The sequence below is a fragment of the Micromys minutus genome (genome assembly GCF_963924665.1).
Source record: "Micromys minutus genome assembly, chromosome: X".
NCBI lineage: Eukaryota > Metazoa > Chordata > Mammalia > Rodentia > Muridae > Micromys > Micromys minutus.
In genome coordinates, this window is record NC_137970.1 from 90,336,962 (window position 1) to 90,361,916 (window position 24,955).

Sequence of the window (24,955 nt, forward strand, 5' to 3'; positions counted from 1 at the left end):
TAGTATGTGACTCTTCCAGATAAAGACTACTAACCAATCACATAAGAAAATAGGAAGATTATCCCAGTGTGTGGTTATCTGAGTAAATTTCCCTGTATTTGAGGCAGGTTTATCCTGGGTATAGCCAAAGTGTCCTGCATGCTGGGGGCCTCTTTCTGTACTGGTGAGAAGCAATGGAAAGTTTAGCAACCAGCACCACAGGACTGACCCCCAGAGAATCTTTTCTTATCAGAAAACCCATGCTTTGAGAGTCCTTGCTAACTCCCAGAAAGCCAGGAAACTGCTGCAGAAGGACCTAGGTACTCATCACGACTCGTGGGTAAATAACATCCCACAGAAGCCAGGCTTCATTCTATCTGAGTCTCCTTGATGAGCTGTGGCTTGACTCCAGCCTGCATAGCCCCTCGTGGCTGGCAATTGTGCTTCTTCAGGCAAGTGATGTATTCGGAAGTTTTGCAACTTCACTGTAAAACCTACCAACAAAAAAATCTGAATCTACAAAAATGCTGTTTGAGTAGCTGGGCCTGGTGATGCAGGTTTATAATCCTAGCACTTGGGAGGTGGCAGAAAGTGGATAGATCTCAAGGCCAGACTGGAATATACAGGGAAATGATGTTTCATACAACTAAATCAGTAGTGCTATGTAGAATCACTTTTTAAAGATGTTTGAAATTATGCACAATAACTTCAGCTTTTTCTTTTTGAGACAGGGTTTCTCCATATATTCTTGGAACTCGCACTGTAGGTGAGGCTGGCCTCAAATTCAGAGATCCACTTGCCTCTCCCTCCTAAGCCCTAGCATAAAAGATCTCCTAGACCTTTGAGCTGTCACAAATAAGAGAATCAAAGAGCAAGAAGGAAAGGAAAAACTAGAATCATGAGTGAAGGTGTAAAATGAAAATACAAAAATGTCCAGAGATATTATAGTTCAGCATAGTTCATTTGGTTTACAAAAGGAATCAGAAGACTAGCTATTTATGTGATCATTTGAGAAAGCAACCATGCAGCCTTATGCAATATCAACAACAGAGCCAAAGCAAATTATGCCTGGACTACTTTCAACAATTAAACCTCCTGTTGTGACTGCCAGAACTCTGCCTCAACATTCAAGTTGATTGTGATGGACCCTACAGAAAAGAAGGGCTGGCATGTGAATTATGCTGAGTTCTTAATGGTAGAATAAAAATTATATTTTCCCCAGTGTATTGTTCCCCCACACTAGCCCAGAACAGTTAAGTTTAGTCAATACCATTCACTGCAATTGTCATTATCTTCCCCAAAGTGCTTTCTGGGTAACCTCATTATCCACCAACAAAATATCACAGAGACATCCAGGCAGTGAAAGAGCTGCTAATGATGTATCTAGATTCACAGTGAGACACAGTAAGTCACAATGTCCAAGCATTTCCTCTCATTAAAGAGGATGCTGGCCTCACACAGCTCTTGTAGGGGCAAAGGCGCTGATTGTTGTCTGGGCACAGCAACATTTTTTTTTTTATTTCCAGCACTTGTAAATTGCCTTGTTGTGAGCAGTCATGTTAAGACAGGACACGCTTTATTACAGTGAGCAATTTCCTCAGTTTGTGCTTTCTAGTTAGTGAGAAGCCACCCCATTTCAATTCCTGGAAAAGGACTGGAGAGAAGCTCAAGATAATCTTAGAGAATCCATGATCACTTAGGCAGAAACTGCAGTCCCAAGAGGAGCCTATTTGGTTGTACTATCTTTCCTAAGTAGCTTCTAGAGACATCTGCTTTATTCAGTGTGTTCTCTATCACTAAGAAAAATTAATGTGGACTAGATAGCTGTGCTATCTGACATGACCTTCCCCTGGTATTTAGAACTATTTTTTCCTAAGAAGCATAATGATATATGGATGAGGAAAAAATTTGCTCTTGAGGGTGGTTTTTAGTTTAAAAAAGTTGCACATTCTTGGCTAACCCATGGGACACCCACCTTTGAGCATCTTCTTGGCTCCGTTTGATCACATTCTTTGGACTCTCTACTCCCCATTCTCAGCAATTAAATGTTGAAGTGCCTTGCTGTGTTATCGGGGTTGCAAGTTCAACTGTCTGATGTATGACTCACTTTGGTTGCCCTTTCTTTTTTTTTCCACAAAAGAGAGCCATTTTTTATACATCCAGAGTCTAAAAATCTTTATTACTCTTTGACTGCTGCAGGAGAATTCTCTTTTTGGTAGGGAGAAACATCAAATCAAATGAGGATTTCATCCAAGAAAGTACATCCAATATTAAAGTAATTGCTAGGAGTTCAAGGTCATTGTGTGTATTAGAACAAAAGGGGGATAAGATTTATTACTTTGATTTGCTACTCCATTTGAATGTTCCAATCTACTAGACTGCACCTTACAGTAAACAGAATGTATTAATACTTGTTCATCATAGGCAGGGGGTTTCTCACTAATTTGTTTTTCTACTTTATTTCCACTCATTTGGTGACTGCTGCTCAAAACCCACTTATTAGGTGCTTCCTATATGCCAGATACTCTTAGGTACCATCAAATTCATCAATATATATACAAGGAATACTTTACGAGTACATTCTAGAAGATAGAGAAAAATATCACATGTGGCCCTTAGAGCTTAGGACCTCTTTAGAGATGTGAGACACAGAATAAAAATGGTTATTTAATGGTTGTCTCAATACCAACTCCTTGAGCATGGGATCTGAGAAAGCCAGGTCTTGAAGGAAGGGAGTTCCAAAGAAGAGTTTTTAAGTGTGGGTGCAGTATATAAAAAAAATCACATGCTAGATGACCACTGCTATCCAGGCTAGGTTAAGTTGATTGGCTCCTCAGTATCCTCCTATGCATCCGTTTCTCTTTTGTGATGTAGAGATGAAGATAGTGATGACCATACACCACTGCGTGAGTGGACATGAGCGAAGCACTCAGAGACAATAAGGCAGTAAAGCATGCCACTCGTTACTATATTTTGAAGATTACAAGAAGCCAGGATCTGACACATGAGCCTGATCATACTAGAAACATGGCACCATGAAAATTTTAAGCAGGAGAAAATAGTTGGGTACGTGGGGTCTTGCCTGTAGGCCAGTACTTGGGGAGATAAGAGCAGGAAGATGACTGTGAGATTGAGGCCAGTCTGGGCTGTAGAGTGAGATTCATCTCCAAGAAAGAAAGGGGGACGGGAGGGAAGGAGAGAAGGAGGGAGAAAGAAGAAGAAACAGGAGGCAAGGACAGCAGGAAGTTGAGCAAGGCCATTGTTGAAATAACTGAGAAAATAATGTGTCCGTAATGACAAGGGAAGATTGGCTGCTTTCTTTTGTGGTTTGCTTCAAATTCGTTTTAAGAAATCTCCAGTGCTCAGCTATGATAGAATTAGTCAAGAAAATAAAAGAAATAGTACTTGATTTTTTAACCCAGTTTCCTATAGCGTAGAATTATGAAATCTATTAAAATGTGGTAGGAGTATAAGATGATACAGAAAGAGATGAGTGGTAGGTTGCCAGCCTTCTGGAAGGGGTTCTCCAGAAAGACATTTTTGCCATTCTAGTATAACTAAATGTAAGCTAGTTTTCTCATAAGGTTTTGGGGTTTTCTTTCTTAACGTTTCTTCTATCTTTGCATCCTTTCGTCCTTCCAGTTTTGAGACTTACCATGGCTCTTGCTCCCCTTTTTCCTTGGAGACAAAAGTTTTGAAATGCAGCCCCAGGCTGGTCCTAGACTTGTAACCCTTCCACCTGTGTTTCACCACTGCCAGGATCCTGCTTTTTCCTTTTCCATGCTTGCCCTGCCATTCTGTTTAGTTTTAACCCATCAGTTAAGTAGATCCCCTGCTTCATTTTTACATTGCTGCTGGCCTTCCTACTCTGTCTTTTATCCTTCAGAGCATTCCTTCTTAGGACTTCTGGTTCGTATAATGTAGACAGAGTACCCACACTCTAGGTAACACATATGGATGGGTAAACACCCTTCTGGTTTGTTATATGAAATGGTAAAAGGTTCTCCTAATTGGAAGGTGGGGTAGTAGGCATAGGCTGTCCACCTTTCCTGTTCCTCTTTTATCTTTGATACAACTGAGTGACAACCTTTCTTCCTGGTTCAGAAGAGATCTAAAACATTAGCTTCCTGATATTTCAGGGCCTTAAAAGGACTTGGTATGAGAATCAGCTCTTCTGGCTCTTTGTCTTCCTCTCCTGAATAGGCCACTCTTGAGGATCCATGCTTCTCATTAACTAAGATGGGGAATTGTCATCTGTGTTCCCTATCTAAGAACAATAATAAAGCCAAGGAGAATGAGAAGGATGTCAGTATTACAGCGAAATGGCATTCTATTGCATGAAAGTGTTGATAATATGATGGAGGATAAATTGTCATGTTATCTTTCTGAAAAACATGTGTGAATTATAAGCAGTATTATGGATTTAAAACAATAGCTGACCTTACAGTCTATAAAGAAACAGTAACATTTTAAGATAAATGGAGGTAGATTTGGATAGAGTTTACACTACAAAAAAGTGCTACAATGTATACAGGTACTTATAGAAAACCAGTCAGTCCAAGGAGACTCAAGTACAGTCCTGAAAGAAAGTGGAAAGAACATTGTGTGACTATTCAGGAAAGAGGATCCTAGTTTGAGGGCAAGAAGAGAAAAGACTTAAAGGATTTCTTCCGGGGTTCTTGAGTAAACCAGTGTAGCTGGAGCAGTGTGAGTAGATACATGGGTACAGGCTCAGGAGATGGCTTATATGGTAAAGTGCTTGCTTTTCTAGCATAAGGAGCTGCATTTGGTCTCCCAGAAACAATAAAAGCCAGGTGGTGTCCTGCTGTTAATCCCAGTACCAGGAAGGCAGAGACAGGAGGATCATGATGCTTGCTGGTCAGCTAATCTACCCAACTCTGAGGTCCGCTAAAAGACCATGCTTCAAAAATGATGGAGAGCAATTGAACACACACACACACACACACACACACACACACACACACGAGTGACCTGAGGCCATATGAACCATGTTCTATGCTTTGGTACAGATATTATTTATTTAAAATGTATTGTTGTTGTTGTTGTTGTTGTTGTTTTGTGTGTTGTTTTTGTTTGTTTGTTTGAGACAAACAAGGAGCCAGGGTTGGCATCAAGCTCTTGATCCTTCCGCCTCCATATCCCAAGTGCTAGGATTACAGGTATGTGACAACATATCTCGCCATTTTAACTATTTCATACAAACATGCTACATGTTAATAGGATAACATGAGTTTTGGAAACATACATTTTTATCATGTTTAAATTAGGCTGAACATATATTCTCATTAACTATTTTTTTTATAGTGAAGACTTTCAGTCCTTGCATTTTTGAAGTGTGCTGTGCATTTCATAATCAGATGATTATGTAATAACACCCCAGAGCTGCTTCTTCCTGTCTGGCTGTCACTGATGACCCCTCCCCCACTGCCTTTCCTCTGCACCATCCACAGCTTCGACTTTGCTCTAACATTAGTGGGAAGCCATTGCAAAGTTTGATAAAAACTCTCTTTGTAAATGTCACAGGATTTTTACTCCAATTTAAGTAGTGACCACTGTGAACTTAAGTATGTTCTTACTCCCTCTGTTAGGCAAGGCAAGTGGATATGGATATATATATATATATATATACCAGAGGCCTTTCAATGAAAGCATGATATAGAATTATTATTTTAACATCTATTTTTCTGAAATGTACAAAAATACTCACATACTAAATATCTATATCTATATCTTGGAAAATTTTAAATATCATGCTTCTGATTTCTTCTTGTTTTTGTAGGTTTGAGTTAGGATATTCCTTTCTTCTTTAAAAATGGACTTACAAACTTAATAGAAGTTAAAACCCTAACATATAGTGGTGCTAGAAAGATGCCTCAAAGGTTAAGAGAACTCAGATTTCATTCTCAGCACCCACTTGGCAGCTTAGAACCATCAGCAACTCCAGTCACAGGGCATCTGATGCCCTCTGTTGGCCTCCATTGGCACTAGTCATGCAAGTGGTGCAATACATAATTGGAGTCAAACACCCATACACAAAGAAATTTAAATAATTATTTTAAAAAACAGATACATCCTTGAATTTGAATTTTAGGATGAGAAGAGATCATGGCCATCTCCCAATCTTTTGTTCACTCACAAACTAATTTCTACACAAGGATGACCTAAAAACAGTTTCTAATCCACACCTGTGTAGTCATGACTACTCTGGTATCTGAGGCAAGAGGATCAATTGACCCAGGAGTAAAAGGTTATCCTTAGCAATGCAGTGAGACCTCCATTTCAAAAAAGAGCAAACAAAATAATTCCTTTCTGTGCAAACATTGGGCTTCTAATGTGTTGGCTCACAAGTGTTTGTGTGCATTTGGGGTGTAACTGTCAGCCCAGGAAAGTTAATATGTAACTTGTTCAGTGAGCATCTAATGCTGTAGAGCATCTCACCTGTGTTTGTGTGTGCGGGGGAGGGGGTGGGGGGACTGGACAGGGAGATAACTGTCATTAGGAAAGCTAATGTGTAACTTATTCTTGTTCAGTGAAATGATTGCAGAGTCTGACAAAATGGTTTTCTAAATCATCTGTTCTGGTCCATCCATGTTACAAGCAAGGAGACTTAAAGAAGGATATTGTCACAGGAGATCCTAAGACTGGACACATCTGTTTCTTCCAAGTGCTCTTTTAGGCAGATGCTCTCTTTGATTTGTGAACTACCTCCAGCATTACTATGAGGTGTAATTGCTAAGTTACGGGGAGTTATTTCCTACAATTTTGTATCCTGTTGCTAATCTTGGTGGTGGCTGCTGCAGAATGTCTTTGCTTGGTGAGACAGCTGTATGTGAAAGCATTTGTGCAGACTGTAATTTGACTCTAAGCTTCACATAGTTTGTTCTTTGTCCTTCCTTCTCTGGCCTCTCTTTATGGTTGACTGTAGGTTCTGCAGGCAGAGTCTGCCAGCTGCATCACTAAATCTGTATACTTTGAGTTTTAGATTTGATCACACACAATTAAAATTAAAATTTTAATTAGGTTGCGAGTTTTTTTCTTAAAATCATACTAATTTTGCCCAGAAGATATATTCTGATTTTTGTCATGTAATTACTGTCATAACTTTTAAAAAGTCATATTTGTACCGAGTCTCAGTGCTCAGTAAATTATTCACTAAAAACAAACTCAGTATATAACTTTAGGTTCTGGTTCCATCATTTTATTAAGAGAGGCGAACCATTGTCATGAAAAGTCTGTAAATGTAAAAAATATCATCACCAGCTTTGTTGTTTCTTTCTGAGTCAGGATGTCATATTGTCCTGACTAGTCTTGAACTCACTGTATAGCCAAGGAAGGCCTTAAACTCCTGATCCTGCTTCCTGAGCACTGAGATTACTGGCTTGTGCCAACCTGCCTGGCTATAGTAGTCATTTTTGTCTAACCTTCTTGCATATATATGCATATACATATTATATATAATTATACATTATGTTACATGTGTAATAGTATAATGATTACATATTAAATATGCATTCATATATATGAAATACTTGAGTACATCCCATTCACTGATTTCAGATTTTTGGATTAAGGATGTAATCTTTTAAAAAACTTCTCTGGCCCCAAGCACTTAAAGGCTATTCAACTTGTATATAAGTATATGAAATACATAAATGCACATACAAGCACACTTTTTGTATTTTTGAGTCTCAATAAAATAACATTTATTTGAGACACTAAAAAACAAGCTGGTGTTTTCTGCTTGGTCTCCCTTCTGTTGATACACTATATCCCATATGGCTACTACCTGAAATACGAGTTGTGCATTTCTCAGTTTAACTTGGTAATGGGTTCTTAATACTGGTTTATTTATGTATTCATTCACAAATAGATGACACTTAAGTCCAATCTGTCTTTAAGTATTATTATCTGCTTTTTATTTCTAAAATGAAACAAACCATAACACATCTGTATAATTTTAGTGGTTTATGCTATAGAGAAATAAGTAGTTGGTGTTTCAAAACGCTTTGCCAGAAGTTTATGTAGTTGGCAGGAATGATCGAGTCAAATGATGTTTTTTTTCATGATTAAAGTGTTTTAAATACCAGATCACAGATCATATTGGATCATCTGCAAATGGCAAGCTTAAACCTTAAAGCCAGCTTTTGTGAGTAAGACGTTACACATAGGCATGCATTTCCCTATGATTACTTGGAGTCTGTCTTTGTTTTTGTGTTTTTTTGGTTTTTTGTTTTGTTTTGTTTTTCTGTCTCTGTTACCATTCTTATTCTGCAGTGGTTTTAGACACACCATCCTGGGAAATTATGACTGGAGTAAGTTTTCTTTTCACTATGACAAATGCTTGGCACAGCCTACAGTTCCTGACCTATTGAAAAAAAAAAAAAAGACAGACCTCAAATTGTTCCTAAATGTCCTTTGCTCACTCCATTCATTGTGCTCTATGGGAGTATTTTGAGGGAGAAATACAAGGACAGCTGAAGGAATTCAGGTAGTCTTCGTCTTTTTCCTCATTCCTATGGGCTTTGCTGTCTGTGGGTTATAGCAAAAGACTACTCTCATCTCTGATCTCATGGCACAGTCGCCTTGGGCCTATTGATCCACAGTTCAGCACTGGAGGCATCCAACCACTGGTCCGGCCGCTAGTGATTCTCTCTGCTTCCCTGGGAGGAAGCTGTATGTGGGGTTTTGGAGAGCAAGAGCCCTAATACACTGTAAGTGTCATATGATATAAAGGTGATGTAAATGCATATGCCTTTTTATGCTTGGATTTATGGTGATAAACAAAATTGGAAAGGAGCTAATTGTAGCTCGAAATGAGATAGAAAGGGATGCTGGGTGAAGAGGCCAGTGATTCATATATAAAAGTTCTTCATACATATTAAAGTATTAAATAGTCACCATCTCCTATAAGTTTCATTATCTAAGGGTAAATTATTTGAATTCATGCTATCTTTAAAGAAACAAAGAACAAAATTAAACCTATTTATTTATTTATTTATTTATTTATTTATTTATGGGGGTATGTGTGTGTATGTGTTTGAGTGTGTATATATGGGTACATGCTTACCACAGCACATGTGTAGAGGTCAGGACTATGTTCAGGAGTTGGTTCTCTCCTTCCACCACATAGGTCCTGGGTATCAAAATCTGGTCAACAAGCTTGGTGTCAAGTCCCATAAAGTGCTGAGCTGCCTTCTCACCAGTCCAGAAACCCGATTCTTAAACATTTCTGGGATTGTCTCACTATTGTTCAGATATGGAAGCTGGCAAAACATTTAAAGTTTTTAGTTCAAATAAACATCCCTACTGCTATGAGTTTATGTTATAACTGGATCTTGGCTGCATTTCTCATTATAGGTGTTCAAGAGACGGTATTTTTATTTGACGCAACTTCCTGATGGTTCATATATTCTCAATTCTTATAAAGATGAGAAAAATTCCAAAGAGTCTAAAGGTTGCATCTACTTAGATGCCTGCATTGACGTTGTTCAGGTAAGGCTATTGTGGTAGTCGTTCTTTTCTTTCTCGAAGCAGGTTGTTGATGAACAATTGAAAACCTAAGCATTCCTTCCTTCTTGATTGATGTTATCCCCATGCCCAAATGCCTATATTAGAAATTTCTAAATCTTTTTCAGTATACCACCTTCATTCCATGCCGGTATTTAAAGATCTATCAAACCTATTTGAGTCTGAGTCCAAGTTACCTTTTGATACATTTTTTATTTAATTCTTGGTTATTTCTCTGGGTATCCCCTTGTATTGCCTTTTTTTTTTGCTTTAAGATTTCTACTTTTATCATTATTTTTATTATGAGTACTTGTGTATGTGGGTATGTGCACATAAGTGTAGGTGCCTTTGGAAGCAAGATGAGGGCACTGGATTCCCATGAAGCTGAAGTTATAGGCACTTATACCCGCTTAAGGTAGGTGCTGAGAATTGGACTCAGGCCCTATGTGTGAACAGCAGATACTACTAGACACTGAGCCATCTGTCTATCCCTATATCTTGCCTTCCTACTTCCCGATTTGCTGTTTTACGTGAGTCCATCTTCCTGAGACATAGAGTGGATCATTTGGTTGTCTTTTCAAAAGCCTTTGGATCTTGATGTCCTGTCTCACAGAGGAAGATTTAAAAATCTTACCATGGAATTCAAGGCCCATGAGGATTTTCCCTTAGCCTATAGTCTAATTTCATCCCTTTTCATTCCTATATAAATTCATGTTGTGATCACAACACACTGTGTATTCCATAGAGCTGAGGAATATATGTGGCTTCCTTATCATTTATTTTTCTGATGCTTAGAATTGAACCTAGGGTTTTGTGCATGCTAGGTAATATTCATAACCGATGTTTTAGATTGACAGAAAACCTTGTTAAATTGCCCTCATCTTTTAAATCTTGGTTTAAATTCCATTTCAACCTTAAAGTGCTTCCCGTTTCCTTCCTCGCTCTCCTGTTCATCAGTCGAACCCAGCTCCATGTCCCCTGGGCTATCATTTGGCTGTTGCCTTTATCAAAAATCCTACTTTAGACTGTGTTTTGTTCCCTTTTGGGGTTGCACTGCAAAAACCCTGTCTCGCTCATTCCTGTATTTCCTACAATAATTAATAAGGCTGTGCACACCCTAGGGAGTTAGCAAATGTTTATTGATTTAAATTACTGGAGCTATAAACAAAGGTCAGGTGGGAAAGAGAAATGCAGAGAAAGTATTTGAATGGTGAGTCAATTGACAGACAGGGGGAGCCTTGAATTGCTGAAGAGGCAGTGGTGGTTAGTTCAATCACTTTAATTTATCTGAATCCTTATTTTCAAAGCTGTAGTGTTAGATTAATAAGCTCCATGCACTCTATCCAATATGATTACATGAGGTTCAAATGCGAAGAAATTAAATCTGTGAGCATCTGTGTAAATTCAACATGCTTTTATCGGTTTTGTTTAGTGTACAGGCTGCTAAGGCTAGAACTTCAGGTATTAAGTATACTTGGCAAGTGCCCAGTCCCAGCCTAGAGGTGCTTTTTAAATACAAAATGATCACACCTTTGAATTTTACTTGGAGGAAAAGAAAGGCACACATGGTTTCTAGATTTTCTTAATCAGTCCTGATCTAGTGCTCTTTCTTTGTATTGTTCCCACAGACATCCATTTATGATTCCCCCTTCCTTGCATTTTTAAATGCTACGAAATTTTTAAACCTTTACAACTAGCTATGCCAGTTTAAGTTCATCCTTTCCTATACTTGGAAGACAGAAAAGGAAGATCTTGGTTGGTTTCTTCTTGGATAATGACCACGCAGTAGAAAATTATTGATTTATGAGCCTATGAATGATTGCTGAGGCACTGGAGGGGATACTGTGTCACTTCTTTTTTCATGACAGAGAATGTGATAAAAGAGAAAAAAATGCGTTATTGGGTTTGAAGACAGGATAGGGTTTTCCCCTTCTATTCTAATAAGCAGTGCGGGCCACCCCACATATTTTACTTGGAGTCACAGTTATGCCCTTCTTTTACCCTAGTGATGGATTTGATACTATTCTTGTTGAAGTGAATAGCATGTGTATGTTAACGAGTAAATATAAAGGAAGCATTGTATTTGTTTCAGGTCATATTTTAGCTTGCTTCTGTCATTGAGTTTTAAAAGCTATAAATAAAGCAAGAAAAGGTTTTTGAGTGAAGATCGCAAGATGTGTTCTTGTTTGAATGGTGGTGGTTTAGTTTTCTAAATGTAAAGGATCCCAAGCCTGAAACAATTGATGCCAACTTTGCCCTTATTCCATTTTGTTCAGACATTATAGATAGGTTTAATGTGGTTTGGGAGTATGTATACCTTATTGAAAGAAGCAATGATTTTGTGAAATTATTGATGTACATATAGGCTGAACTGAGGTAAAAGTAAAATATAAACAAATGCATTTAATATTAAAAAGGGCAGCTGATCTAACTGAATGGGTATTTTCCTTTCTCCCCTTCTCTAGTGCCCCAAAATGCGCCGCTATGCTTTTGAACTCAAGATGTTAGATAAGTATAGCCATTATCTGGCAGCTGAAACTGAGCAGGAAATGGAGGAATGGTTGATAACACTGAAAAAGATTATTCAGATCAATACTGACAGTTTAGTGCAAGAGAAAAAGGACACAGTCGAGGCAATACAAGGTAAGACTTTTGAATTGATTTGAAGTAGAGCCTCATTTTTAATCCATGGAAACATCCTTTGTGTTAGGTGAAACATCCTTTGTGCTAGGTGAAGATAGAACCTTAATATTGAAGACCAACCTGCTTCTTTATGAAGAGTGGCTTCAGAAGAAGCTTTTCAAAGCTATTTCAGGGACCTGACACTTAAAACACAACCATGCTGAAGGATAAGAAATTTGCAGCAGCAGATTTTCAAAAGTCCATTAAAGCTTCCCCTGTGATTTCATAATCTCAATTCTTTGCCATAAATCTAGTGGGAAAGGATGGAGTGGGAGCGAGGGGAGTCCTCTTCGGTAATTAGTAACGGTCTGTATGGTTTGGAACATCTGCTTTTAATGAATTTGCAGAGGAGGAAACTAGCAGCCAAGGAAAAGCCGAGAACATCATGGCCAGTTTGGAAAGGAGCATGCATCCGGAACTGATGAAGGTATATCTTTCTTATGGCAGCTTGCCTTCCACTGACATAAGGCAGGGCAAGCTAGTAAGGTTTTAGTGCTGGATTTCATTTGGAAATGCCACTTTCAAGTCCAAAACCCCACCAAACTGGTTAAACAGGTGGAGGGAAAAGATGCATTCTACACAATGAACTTGAATGTGTGCACTCTCCGTGTGGAAAATCTTTTTTTCTCCTTCCTCCCTTCCTCCCTCCCTCCTTCCTTCCTTCCTTCCTTCCTTCCTTCCTTCTCTTTTCTTCTTCCTTCCTTCTTTCTTTTGACACAAGAGAAAAGAAAAAGAAAAAAACATTCTAAGCTTCTGTAACTTTTTCTATTTTTATTCAATTTGATTTGATGTATAATTAAATAAATATTCTTCTTCCAATGGGCTAATGATGCAGTTCATGCAAATGATATTCAGCCCAAAAACACATGCTAATTTCTTTTGTAAATTATGCGAATAATTTACTCAGATAAAGACTTTGATGAGCAGCTATTGTTTGTGTTATTTACCCTTTTTTGTGGAGTTTGAAATGATCAATCTTTGAAAGTAGACCTTTATTACCATGTGCATCTTAGGATATATATTTGCTCTGTATTCTATGTTATAATTAATTGGAAGCGACAAACTACTTATTCATTTCAGTCTTTGTTGAGTCTACTTACATTTTGACTTTATTCATTTCCTTGGGCTGGTGATACAGACTTACTTCTGTTTTTCTCTTCTAAATTTACCCCACTCCTAAAAGTTTTAAAACGCCTTTAAAATGCTGCACTGTACTCATGACCCCATGGTCTGTGCTGCCTATGATTTGGTGGATTTTAATTGAATTCTTTTTGTATTTTTTTTAGTCATGATAGACTAAACAGTTCATTATCTTCTCTAGGATGATAGAATCAGAATTGTATATGATAACACATGAAAAGCACTAAGGAGATGTCAAATATGGCATTGGTCTCCTTTATTTCTTGTTTGCATTCAAAATCTTTTGGACTTAGTTTTTTACATTGAGTACTTAAATGTAGAATATTTTAGGTCTTATGAAAATGTATAAAAATTGTATTTGTATAAGTCTCAGTGTTGTGATACGGTGGCAATGAAGCTGTATGAACGATACGGGTATTTAGCATTATTTTGAAGGAAATGTAGCAACATTATGTATTTTTAAATTTTAGTATGGCAGAGAAACAGAACAGCTGAACAAACTCAGTAGAGGAGATGGAAGACAGAATCTCTTTTCTTTCGACTCGGAGGTTCAGGTATTGATCTGTTTCTAACTCAAATTTGATTGAAACGTTGGAATCATTGATTTTTGGTCACCAACAGGGAAAGCAAATTGTTTTAGATATGTCTTATTCACTTTGAACATATACTTTGACTGATTTCTCATTTAATAGGACTGTCAATAGCATGGGGCTGAACATATATATCTTTTCTTCAGTCCTTTCATCTTGCTGCTCACCATGGATAAATTAAATAATGCCTCACAATAATGTCAGTGTTCTCTGAATCCATTAAGCACACCTGTGATCTAGTGGTAATGAATATCCGTAATATTAAGAGTATTGGATTTAATGAACTACGGATTTTCTTCATTGGATATTGGAATAAAGAACAGGACAAGTATGTAGTGTATGACTCAGAGTTTCCATCATAAAGAATATTTCATGCATTTATCTGGAGAATTGAATTTTTTGTTTTCCTCCCCCTTTTCTATGTGAAACCTTGTTGAGCAGTTTATTATTGGTGGTTGTGGTGGTGGTGGTGGTGGTGGTGGTGTGTGTGTGTGTGTCTGTGTGTGTGTGTGTGTTACATTATTTGTGCAGGCAGATATGCCATGGCACATAAGTGGAGGTTAGAAGACAACTCTTAAAGAGAGCTGGGGATTGAACTTAGAATTTCTGGCTTGTATGGTAGTGCCTTTAGCTAATGAGTCATCTTGATTTAGTTTTGAATTTAAAAAAATTTTATGAGCACAGCAGGTTTTAGCTCAGTAAAAACATATTAAGAAAATATAAAATAAGCTGAGAAAAACTGATTTTGTTACTTCTATTTTTATGCTTCATAGACTTCTCTAATTAAGTTTTAAATTAGGCTTGATATTGACATAGTATTTATGTATACTACACACGTTAATAAAATTTTCATGTAAAATTGATATCATGTGCTGTGTATGTGTGGCACATACATGTGTATTCGAGGAGGGTATGTGTGCTCCTTTCTGTGCATCTGTGAAGTCCAGAATTTGACTTGGAACATTTTCTCCTATCTCTCTCCACCTTATACTTTGAGATGGATCTCTCACTGAGCCTGGAGCTCACTGCTTTAGCTAGACTGGCCAGCAAGCCCCTGGGAAGCCCCTGGGATCCACCTGTCTGCTGTCACGTTCTTCCCCAGCTCTGGGCTCACAGGTGTGCAGTGTTATGCCAGACTTTTCTGTGGATGTCGAGGCTCCCAACTGAGGTCCTCATACTTGCACAGTAGGCACTTTACCTAGTGACCTTTATGCCAGCAAATTATTTTTAAAAACAACTTCTATTTTGCCCATAGCAATTTTATATATTGTTTTAATGACAATTATGTGATACATACACAGTGTTGGTGAGATGGTCTAGTCAGTAAAGATGCCTGATGACTTTAATTCCTAGAACCAACTTTAAAGGTGGAAAGAGATAATTCTAGAAAATTGTCATCTGACCGTCATTCATGTGCTATTATATACATACTACACACACACACACACACACACACACACACACACACCCACCCCATACCCTACCCCTACCCCACACAGTAAGTTAATGTAATAAAACATAGAACAGTGATTTTCAGAGATAGAAATTCTGGGATACTCATTCAGAAAACTACTTGTTGCAAACATGACTGAGCCTTTGATTGCCCTCGGTGATTGGACTGTAATTGGACATGTCAGGCTCTTTGACTGAGTACAAAGGAGGCAATTGATGGTGGTTGAAACTAAATCTAGTATCTTTAAAAACTTGTGGTGTAGTGTTTTTGTGGTCATTAAACTGAACTGATTTTGTGTTTATCAGTGAGCTATAGTAAGGGAAAACCCACAAATGTGATGGATCTTTAAGCACCATCTTTAAGAATTTAGAGTTGATTTTGGAAGCTCATCTCACCACAGAGTAATATTGTGTTAAGTAGAAAAAGGTGAAAGGCTATCCCATAATTTCAGCTTCCTTTTCTGGCCACATTTCAATGTATGGAGGAGAGAAGATTTTTTTTTGCCTGTGACCTTAGGGAATAATGAAATGCTAGTTTGACTAAAGATATGTGGATCAAACATTAAACTGTTGGGAGAAGGCCATATAGCTCAACATTCATACTTAGAGCCCATAGAAAGAAAAGGATATGGGGACCGGGGTGCTTTGGGCCACTTACTCTTCACACTCCACTGTCCGAATAAGACAGAAAAGATAACAGATAAATGGGAAGAAATTAGAATTGATCTCCATGGCAATGACTTGCCTCTGCTGGCCCCAAAAATAGTTGTTTTAAAGGGATCTGCCTAGTCCCACACTTGCATTATTTATGTAGATAAATAGACTCAGAGTGGGAAAATCATACATTCAGGTACAAATTTTATACATTCTGCCCCTTAAATGGGGATTTTTATTATAGACACAGGCTGGGTCAACACAACACTAATTATTTAAGAGTTATGGGGTATAATACCTGGTTTGACTGAGAAAAAAAATCTCCTATTTCTTGGCTTGACTGTTTCTTCTTGGGAACAGTCTTTGATCAAATTCATTTTGAGTCATTTCTCCGCTACCCTTGCTTATAGCCTTAGTGAAAGTGTAAGTTGTTCCATAACCTATACTTGGCTTGCAACTAGAATAGACAAAGTTACTTGGACTGTGTGAGCCTTGGGAACTGGAGAGTTTTCTAGAGGTTTCTCTGAGTAGACACAGAAGCCTACCCTACTCAGAAGAACTGATTCCCAGTATCTTTTGTTTAAAAATATATTTATCTTGAAATACAAGTACTTAAAAAAAAAAAAAAAAAAACTATATCCTTTGTGGTAATTAGGGAACATTCCTCCGTTCTGTTAGAAACTGAGCTCAACTGTATCTGTTTTCTGTCTTTGTCTCTTTCTGTGTCTCTTCCCCCACCTCTTTCTCTCTCCTCTCTCTCCTCATCATTTAAATGTAGGTGGTTACCCTGGGTTCCAGTCTAGGCTGCCTCTCACCCTAGATGCCAACAGCTTTCAAATCCTTATCAACAACCCAGACCTTTCAGTTTTCCAGCCACATAATTACCTCCCTAACTAAATTGTTCATTTCCACTTGCCTTTCCCTCCAAATCTACCATTCATTTGCATGACACAAGGAAGTTTTTAACATCTGTGTCTCTGTGATCTCCTGGGTCTGACACCACACTGGGTTGTTCTTGCTTTTCAAACCTTTTCTTTCCAGTCTGACCTCCTAAAGAGCTTGTGAAGGAAACAAATCCTTCTGTCTTTGAGGATATATTTTATGTAGAAGAAGAGGAGGAGCAGGAGGTAGAGGAGAAGAACCAGTTAAATACTAAGTAAATAATACTAAAAATAACATTAGATAAATCTAAGAAAGGACATACAAACTGTCAGGATGTACGCAATTTTTTTCCAGGAAGTTGGGGAAATAACTTCTCTTCAGAAGTGTGTATAGATCAGAGACTTGAATGAAAAAATAGAGCAAGCCAGACAATTCTCTGGGGGGGGGGGTAGGGTTCCTGAAAGAGTAGCTAGCACAAAGACCCTGTGGTGAGAGAGGTGTTAGAAAAATAATCAAGGAGAAACATGTGATTTGGAGCAGTAAAATGATGGGGAAAGGCAAAAAGAGTGAACCAGAAGGTCACAAACATGGGAAAAGAGAGTTGGGGAATCAATCATCTGTGTAGCATAGCAGTTTGTAGGCCCATGTGTGGATTTCTGATGTGTTCATTGCCTTCTGAGAGTTCTCTGTTGTGCTTAAAAGTTGCTATAAAGTCTGTTGAATGAAAGCATTAAAGGGGTTCAAATGGACAGAGCTATTGGATTCTGCTGCTAACTCTAATATGCTGATCTGAATCTGTATCAACCAGTATTATTATGAATACTGTATTCTTAACTCATACCTATCTGTTTTTATAGAGGTTAGACTTTTCAGGAATTGAGCCTGATGTAAAGCCATTTGAAGAAAAGTGCAACAAGCGTTTCCTGGTGAATTGCCATGAGTTAACTTTCAATATTTTGGGTCACATTGGAGACAATGCAAAAGGACCACCCACAAATGTATGTATGATCCTTCCTTCTACTGCCCTGGATCCAGCATATTAAAGAAATACCTTTCTTTTTTATAAGTAAGGACTAATTGGCAGGATGAAAATTCCAGTGTTATATATTGCGATAACTTTGGCATGAAGAATTTCATCTCCTTTTTTTTGGCCAAAATACAAACTTTTTTGTCATCTTGAGATGGTTCCTGCAACTCTTACCTACTTAGAATAGCAGATAGAGAATGTGCTCTGAAAGAATGGAATGTCCACAGAAGCTGGGGAAAAAAAATCTGCCTTCACACTGGATTTGACTAAGAAATAGGATTTCTTTTAGAAAATTGGTCCATAGAAATTAATTTCCCCAAGCCTTAGTGAGACATGGTTGTTGTTCAATCTGCTAGGCTCATTCATTGTTCTATGAAATTCATTTTTGGTCTGTGTAAATATTGGCTATCATGAGTTGACGTGGTCAGAAATACTTGACACTGTAAATTTCAAATCTTCAAAGAGACCATTTAATGTTCATCTTTATTTGGATTTCTAGTTTAAAAAATATGAAGTAAAGGTGGATTCTTTCTCAAAGTAGCTAAAACACTTTACAGCCTGCAAAGGGTTAAACTTTATGCCATCTGGCATGAAATTTCTCTTTGTGACCAGCTTTCAAATGCCATCTGTAGGGAGGAATCATGTCTCCCAAATTTGCTGATGGGGCAGAGCATATTTTGAGTAATTTGCTGTTGACTGACTCTGACTTATGTATCGTCTAGTGCATTGCAGTATCCCATAAAGGAACTCTTTTATAATCTATAAGTAAGCCAATTTTGGAATCATGTTAGTAAATGTATAGAGATTTAAGTTTTATTCATGGATCAATTTTTCCTCACTTGAAACTTTTGAATTCTGTTCATCTTTTTAAAACTATGACTTGTTAATTTTTGTGAATTCATAACTTGGAAATTTTATATGTGACAAAATTAAACTCTTATCTTAATTTTAAGGTTAAAATAATGTTTCATTTCTGAATGTCTTTTCTGTTATTCGATGCAGAACAAGCTTGGTGCACTTTTAGCTAAATATTAAACTGAGAAGGTAACACAATAAACTCAAACTTGAAGAAAAAAAACCTCATTTTGCAGTTTGTCTCCCAGAGTCTTATTTTTCAAATGTCACCTGTCTCCATCCCTAGGTTGAGCCCTTTTTCATCAACCTTGCCTTATTTGATGTAAAGAACAACTGTAAAATTTCAGCCGACTTTCATGTAGACTTGAACCCACCCTCTGTCCGTGAAATGCTGTGGGGTACCTCAACCCAACTGGCCAATGCTGGGAACGCCAAGGGCTATTCACCCGAGTCTCTCATCCATGGAATTGCTGAGTCTCAGTTATGCTACATAAAGCAGGTGAGTGTTGATCATTAGCTTTTGCAGCACCTTCAGAACAAGAAAGAGAAACATCTTTTTGCCTTACTTCCTGGTTTTAGGCATTTTTCTTACGGCATTCCAGTGAGGTTGGCAGTGGGAAATGGAAAGCAATGAACATGTCAGAGACATGTTGGCAGAGTAACAGTTTTAGCTGGAACCATGGTAGGAAATTCAGTGGAAATATTTTGCAAAATTCAATGCAAATGTGGAGTCAGATACACACATGTGAGCACATGTACACAAATACACACACATACCTCCTCTGAATAAGTTCCAAAACGTTGGGAATTATAGGGTCAAATTTCATACTCGTTGCTATATGTTCTTGAAGGACTATGGGTCTGTGGTAGCTTTTCCATAGGTTAAAATCCTCTAGCCTCTTCACTTGTTCTTTAGACAATAGTTGCCACATAACATTTGCTAACAATGAGAGAAGTGCATAAAAGAGAAATGAACAAAGTACAGCATTATTAGTATGTGAGAACCTGATACTAGATTCTATGTTTCTAGTTTCCCACATAATGCCAAATAAGTAGTCTTAAGTCTCCTTATTGTATTGTTTTAACATACTTTATATTGGGATGGGAAGTTTAGTGGATCAGGTGATCTATCAGATGTCATTCAGCAATCAAGAAGAAAGTCATCATTGTTGTTATTTTGGTTTTGAGATGGAGTTGTGAGGTTGTATTGTATGATCCAAGCTGGTCTGGAATGCCTGAACTGAAGATATCCTCCTGCCTCAGCCTTTTGAGTAGCGGGGCCTATAGGTTTAGGCCACCATACCCAATCTTGACACTTAAAATTGTCGTTTTTGTGCTAACATTTCCACTGGGGTCTTACATAATCAAAATAGTTGTGCGGAATGACATGAAGTGTTACTCTTTCACAGACAAGTAAATTAATGATTTGGGATTGGGTAAGTTGTCCATCATTACATAGCTAAGAGTGGTAAAGATAGGATTCGAACCTATGTCTGAAAGATCCCAATCAACAATATTAGACAGAATGCCATATAACTAAGTTGTATGATGAATGCCACCACTACAAGCACTGCTAGATCCTGAGAATTGTATTAGGAGTGGAATGAGGGTGGTGATATATTCTTTAGAAGAAGGTGGCAGTGAAGTGGATAAGAGTCAGCATGGTGACTATAATCACTTTCAACATCAGGGGGCATAGGGAGATGGTAGAAAGTTATGGGAACAAATTCAGAAGAAGCCCAAAGTGTCTGCATTGGAGCCCTTGTCAGTAAAAATAAAAATGGACTTCTAGGAGCTGAGAAGATGGCTCACCATGTAAAGTACCTACTGCTCAATTGTGAAGACCAGAACAGATCTCTAAATAGACGTAGAAGCTAGGTAGGCATAGTGGTTTTTCTATAATCCCAGCACACAGAAAAAGGATCTCAGAGACAGAGACAGGATATTCTGGAGCAAGATGACTATCCAGGCTAGTCTGGGTTCAGTTAGAGACCCTTCCTCCGTATTTAAAATGGAGAGCCTTGAGGCAGATACCTGGTATCAACCATGGGTTCCCACATGCATGCACACACACACACACACACACACACACATACACAAACACACATACTAAGGAATATATAAATAAAAACACACCACATATCTACATATAGACAATAAATGAACCTCTGTATGTCCCAGTGCCCACTTCTCTAATGTGAGAGCAGTGATAACTCCTGCTATGGTCATTATGGGGATCAGACAAGATGTACTATCCCTAGAAAGCACTCTGCAACAGGCACATCCACCTTGCTCCTTGCAGCACATATTCTCAATGCAGTGTGCCTGCTATGGGAAGCATTGATAACATTGAGATAAAGGAGAGAAAATATGTGCTTTCATCAATTGCCAAGCATCATTAAAATATAATATTCACTGCTGGCATTAATATGAGTGAATGTCAAAATGGCTGAAATAGGAAATAATATGTAGGTACTCAGCGAAAGGTAGTAATACCAATGATCAGCTTGACTATTCTGACCTGTCCACATCATGTGGTATACTGGTGCATGGACCATTCCGAGCATACCCTGTGCAGGGGCAGCATGGACAGTCTGCTAGCCCAGCTTAGAGATCAATCAGCATGTTGATAGCAATGCTAGAAACCAAGTTCTGTAACTGTGATATAGTTTGATGGGCCATGCTAGTGATAACCAGACCTAATGCATGTTATTTCTTTACCCCATGTAAGAAGCTTCTGACAGCAGTATTACTTAGTCCCATCATTTCATAGGACCTGGTGTAGAGAAACCTGAGATGTATAAATGATGTGAATTGCCTAAACTGATAAATGGCCAAGCCATAATAAGAACCGAGGCTTTCTAACTCCTCACCCACATTTTAACTACCTTGTTCCATGTTTGTTTGTGCTTGCTGCTTAGTAATCCGTCTCCCAGACTTTCTCAAGTTCTTCGACTTTGTGAGGGACAGGACACTGTCAACCCCTCACACTGTTTCCTGTCTTGCCCTGTCAAACTTAGAAGCTTCAATTTGGAGCTCATGAGATAGATATATCTGGAATGCTTTGGAAACTAGAAAGCAATATTTAACAAAGTTGATAATACACCAAGTAGAAAGACAAAACTCATTAAAGACCCACTGATGAATTATTCTATTCAGAGTTTTCCATATGATAGTTTATAGGTGTGTATATTGCCTGTATGTGTCCATGTGGGTACATGGACATATATGTGCATGCAGGGGTGGAGGGCAGAGTTCAACAATGGTATGTTCTTCAGTCACTCTTCATCTTCTTTCTTTCGTTTTAAGAAATGTAATTTCTCTTCTTCTTTATCGTTTTGTTTTAATCATGTGTGTGGATGTGTATATATGGGCAAATGTGTGCAAATGTCTATGGAGTCTCCTAGAGCTGGAGATGCACGGTTGTGAGATGCATCCCCAACATGGGAGCTGGGAAATGGCCTTTGCAAGAGGAGTAAGAGGCAACATTCTAGTTCTTCTGCCTTTTGTGGGTCTTTTGTTTGTTTGGTTGGTTGGTTGTGTTTTTTTTGTTGTTGGTTTTTTTGTTTGTTTGTTTGTTTGTTTGTTTTGAGTCAGCATCTCTCTGGAGCTCTTCCATTCAGGTGGACTGGTTGGCCAGTAAACTCTAGGGATTTACCCGTTTACTCCCCGGCACTGGGATTACAGGCTGACTTCTGTCTTTCTGTGCCTGCCAAACTCAGGCGTTCGTGCTTGTGTGGCAAATGCTTTACCACTTAGCCATTTTCTCGGCCTCAGATGGTGAGCTTTTGTGTTAGGCAAGCAGTGGAAGTGTATTCTTCCTTCTTCACTGTATTTGGTATGAATTGGGAGTGAGCTGATTGGTACTTCTAGCTACTTGGGAGACATAATATGTTTAGTACATACAAATTAAACAAAAAAAAGTCTATTGTTTTCATTAGTCCTAAGAACTCACCTTGCAAAACAGCCAAACAGAAGGAACTTGGATGTATAGGGTGAAGCTAGTAACAGGAAGGGAACTACATTTGGAAAGATACATTTTGTTGGAAGCTTTGGAATCTGGCGCAAAAGCAGACAGTACTACCCTCTGGATAGGGTGGTGCAGGCCTAGGGTACTAGTGGTCCAGTTATTCAGGTGGCAGGGCCAAGATGATTGCTTGAAGTTCCAACCTAGCCTGGGCTATATATAGCTAGACTGTCTCTAAAAGCAGAGAGACTCCCTCAATAACAAAAAATGTTCTACCTATTCCTGGAATCCTGGACATGATCCTATGTTGAATATCAACATTCTGTACTCTCCACACTACAAGATAACAGTTGCCAAACAACCATATGTATGCTACATAAAAATATCTAACAGAAGTTATTTCCCCCCTAGGGAATCTTCTCAGTGACGAACCCACATCCTGAAATTTTTCTAGTTGTGAGAATTGAAAAGGTGCTGCAGGGAAACATCACACACTGTGCAGAACCCTACATCAAAAACTCAGATCCGATTAAGGTAATTTAAAATTGGTAAATATTCCTGCTCAATAGAGAACTCACCTTTTACTTGTATTTTCAAATGGCATTGTCTGAGATCTTTATGATGAAAAATTAACCACTATGGAAAACTGTACCTATATCCACTCGTGTCTCTGATGCAATGAGGCGAGATAATGACACATTATCGGCGTGTTGATTTCAAGGGGCTGCTGTTCACTGTGCTCCATCTCACCTTTTCAGTGTTATTTCTTTCATGATGTGTTCACGTTACATGGTGGGGATTTTTCATTATTTTTTCCTGAATGTTCTTAAATGGCAAAATTATAAGTTGGCCATTTTATCATTATCAAAATCCTTAGGTCATGACATCTGGCTGGTTAGAAACCTGAATCCTGTCCTCTCTTGTTTTAAATGAGAAATCTGAGACCTAGGCAAGGGAAGGATTTGTGGAACAATTAGTTCATAGCAACATAGTTATTGTGTATTTAAGAGCCATCAATCTATTGAATGTTGGATTTAACTGTATTCAAGTAATATTTATTAAGTGGAAGATGCTGAGGAAGCCTGACAAATAGGTGTGTGTGTGGGGGGGGGGGTGTTTGCTCTGTACACAAAAGCCTCTAGCATTTTGTATCCCCAGGGATAAGCATCCATCCAGGGCTTCGAACCTATTTAGGCCTTAGCTTATCGCCTTTGTCATCTCTCATTGCCTGTTCAAACAGCGTCTGCTGCCCACATGAGACTAATTGCATTGACTCTTGTCACTTGTGCCTTATCTTGGGAGTAGAAGGTCAACTGTATCTAGAACAAACTTCCCCTATGAATAATGAATATCTGCCAGCAGTATGGAAGGAAATTCGCATTAACACTGCTCTGAGTGTTCCTAGCAGAGGGCTGTGGTACAAAGGAGTCCAGTATCTCATTAGTCTGTCTTCTGAAATGAAGAAAGAGTTGTTAGGGAGAAAACAGCATGCCTTTAGAAAAGAAATACTTTAGTCTTGGAAAATGGGTATCCAGAATATATTTTAACATTTATTTATAGATGTTTCATTCCAGGGTTTTTGGTGTGTTATGGTGACAATTTGGGAGAGGTTTGAAGATGAATCCATGGCAGATTGAACAAATCTAAACTTACCTTTTTTTTCTGACCATAGACAGCCCAGAAGGTACACAGGACAGCTAAACAAGTGTGTAGCCGCCTTGGACAATACAGAATGCCCTTTGCTTGGGCAGCCAGGTTCGTGTAAATGCAATCCTGACCCTTCTATTTTTAGTTCTCTGTGAAGTTGGGGACCAGTGTCCTTACCAGCAATTCAGTTAGTCCATTTCTGGCAGGCTAGTTGTGTCTTGTGATACTTGCTATGTAAAGCTTCTTCAGAACTTGCTATGCATCCAAGACCCACTTCCAAATCCCACCTGTGTTATGGGAAACTTCTTTTGGTTTGGGTTAATCTGATGGACACTACTTAACCTTATATTTTAACATAGCTCATCACTAAAGTGATAGAATTTTCCCTATAGAACTAGGATGTATAACAAATTATGTACAACATTGCACTTCTTGAGTTGGCTGAGTGTATGGCTTTGAAGCCTATCAGAATCATTCTGGAAGATGTACTAAAAAAATTGATGGCAAAGAATGCAGTCAATAAATGCAATCTTATAATTTGTAGATTTTCTT

The 24,955-nt window shown here is 38.3% G+C and overlaps 1 protein-coding gene across 2 annotated transcripts in view; it reads left to right on the forward strand.

Annotated features, from left to right (window-relative positions):
- The window catches only part of DOCK11 (dedicator of cytokinesis 11), a 170,017-nt gene that overhangs the window by 53,826 nt on the left and 91,236 nt on the right, over window positions 1-24,955 (forward strand). For both annotated transcript variants that reach the window (XM_080910695.1, XM_080910696.1), the window contains exons 7-14: window positions 9,358-9,492; window positions 11,973-12,150; window positions 12,537-12,616; window positions 13,800-13,883; window positions 17,765-17,905; window positions 19,076-19,288; window positions 23,168-23,290; window positions 24,429-24,511. In XM_080910695.1, the coding sequence (XP_080766821.1) occupies window positions 9,358-9,492; window positions 11,973-12,150; window positions 12,537-12,616; window positions 13,800-13,883; window positions 17,765-17,905; window positions 19,076-19,288; window positions 23,168-23,290; window positions 24,429-24,511 (1,037 nt within the window). The remainder of the gene's footprint in view (window positions 1-9,357; window positions 9,493-11,972; window positions 12,151-12,536; window positions 12,617-13,799; window positions 13,884-17,764; window positions 17,906-19,075; window positions 19,289-23,167; window positions 23,291-24,428; window positions 24,512-24,955) is intronic.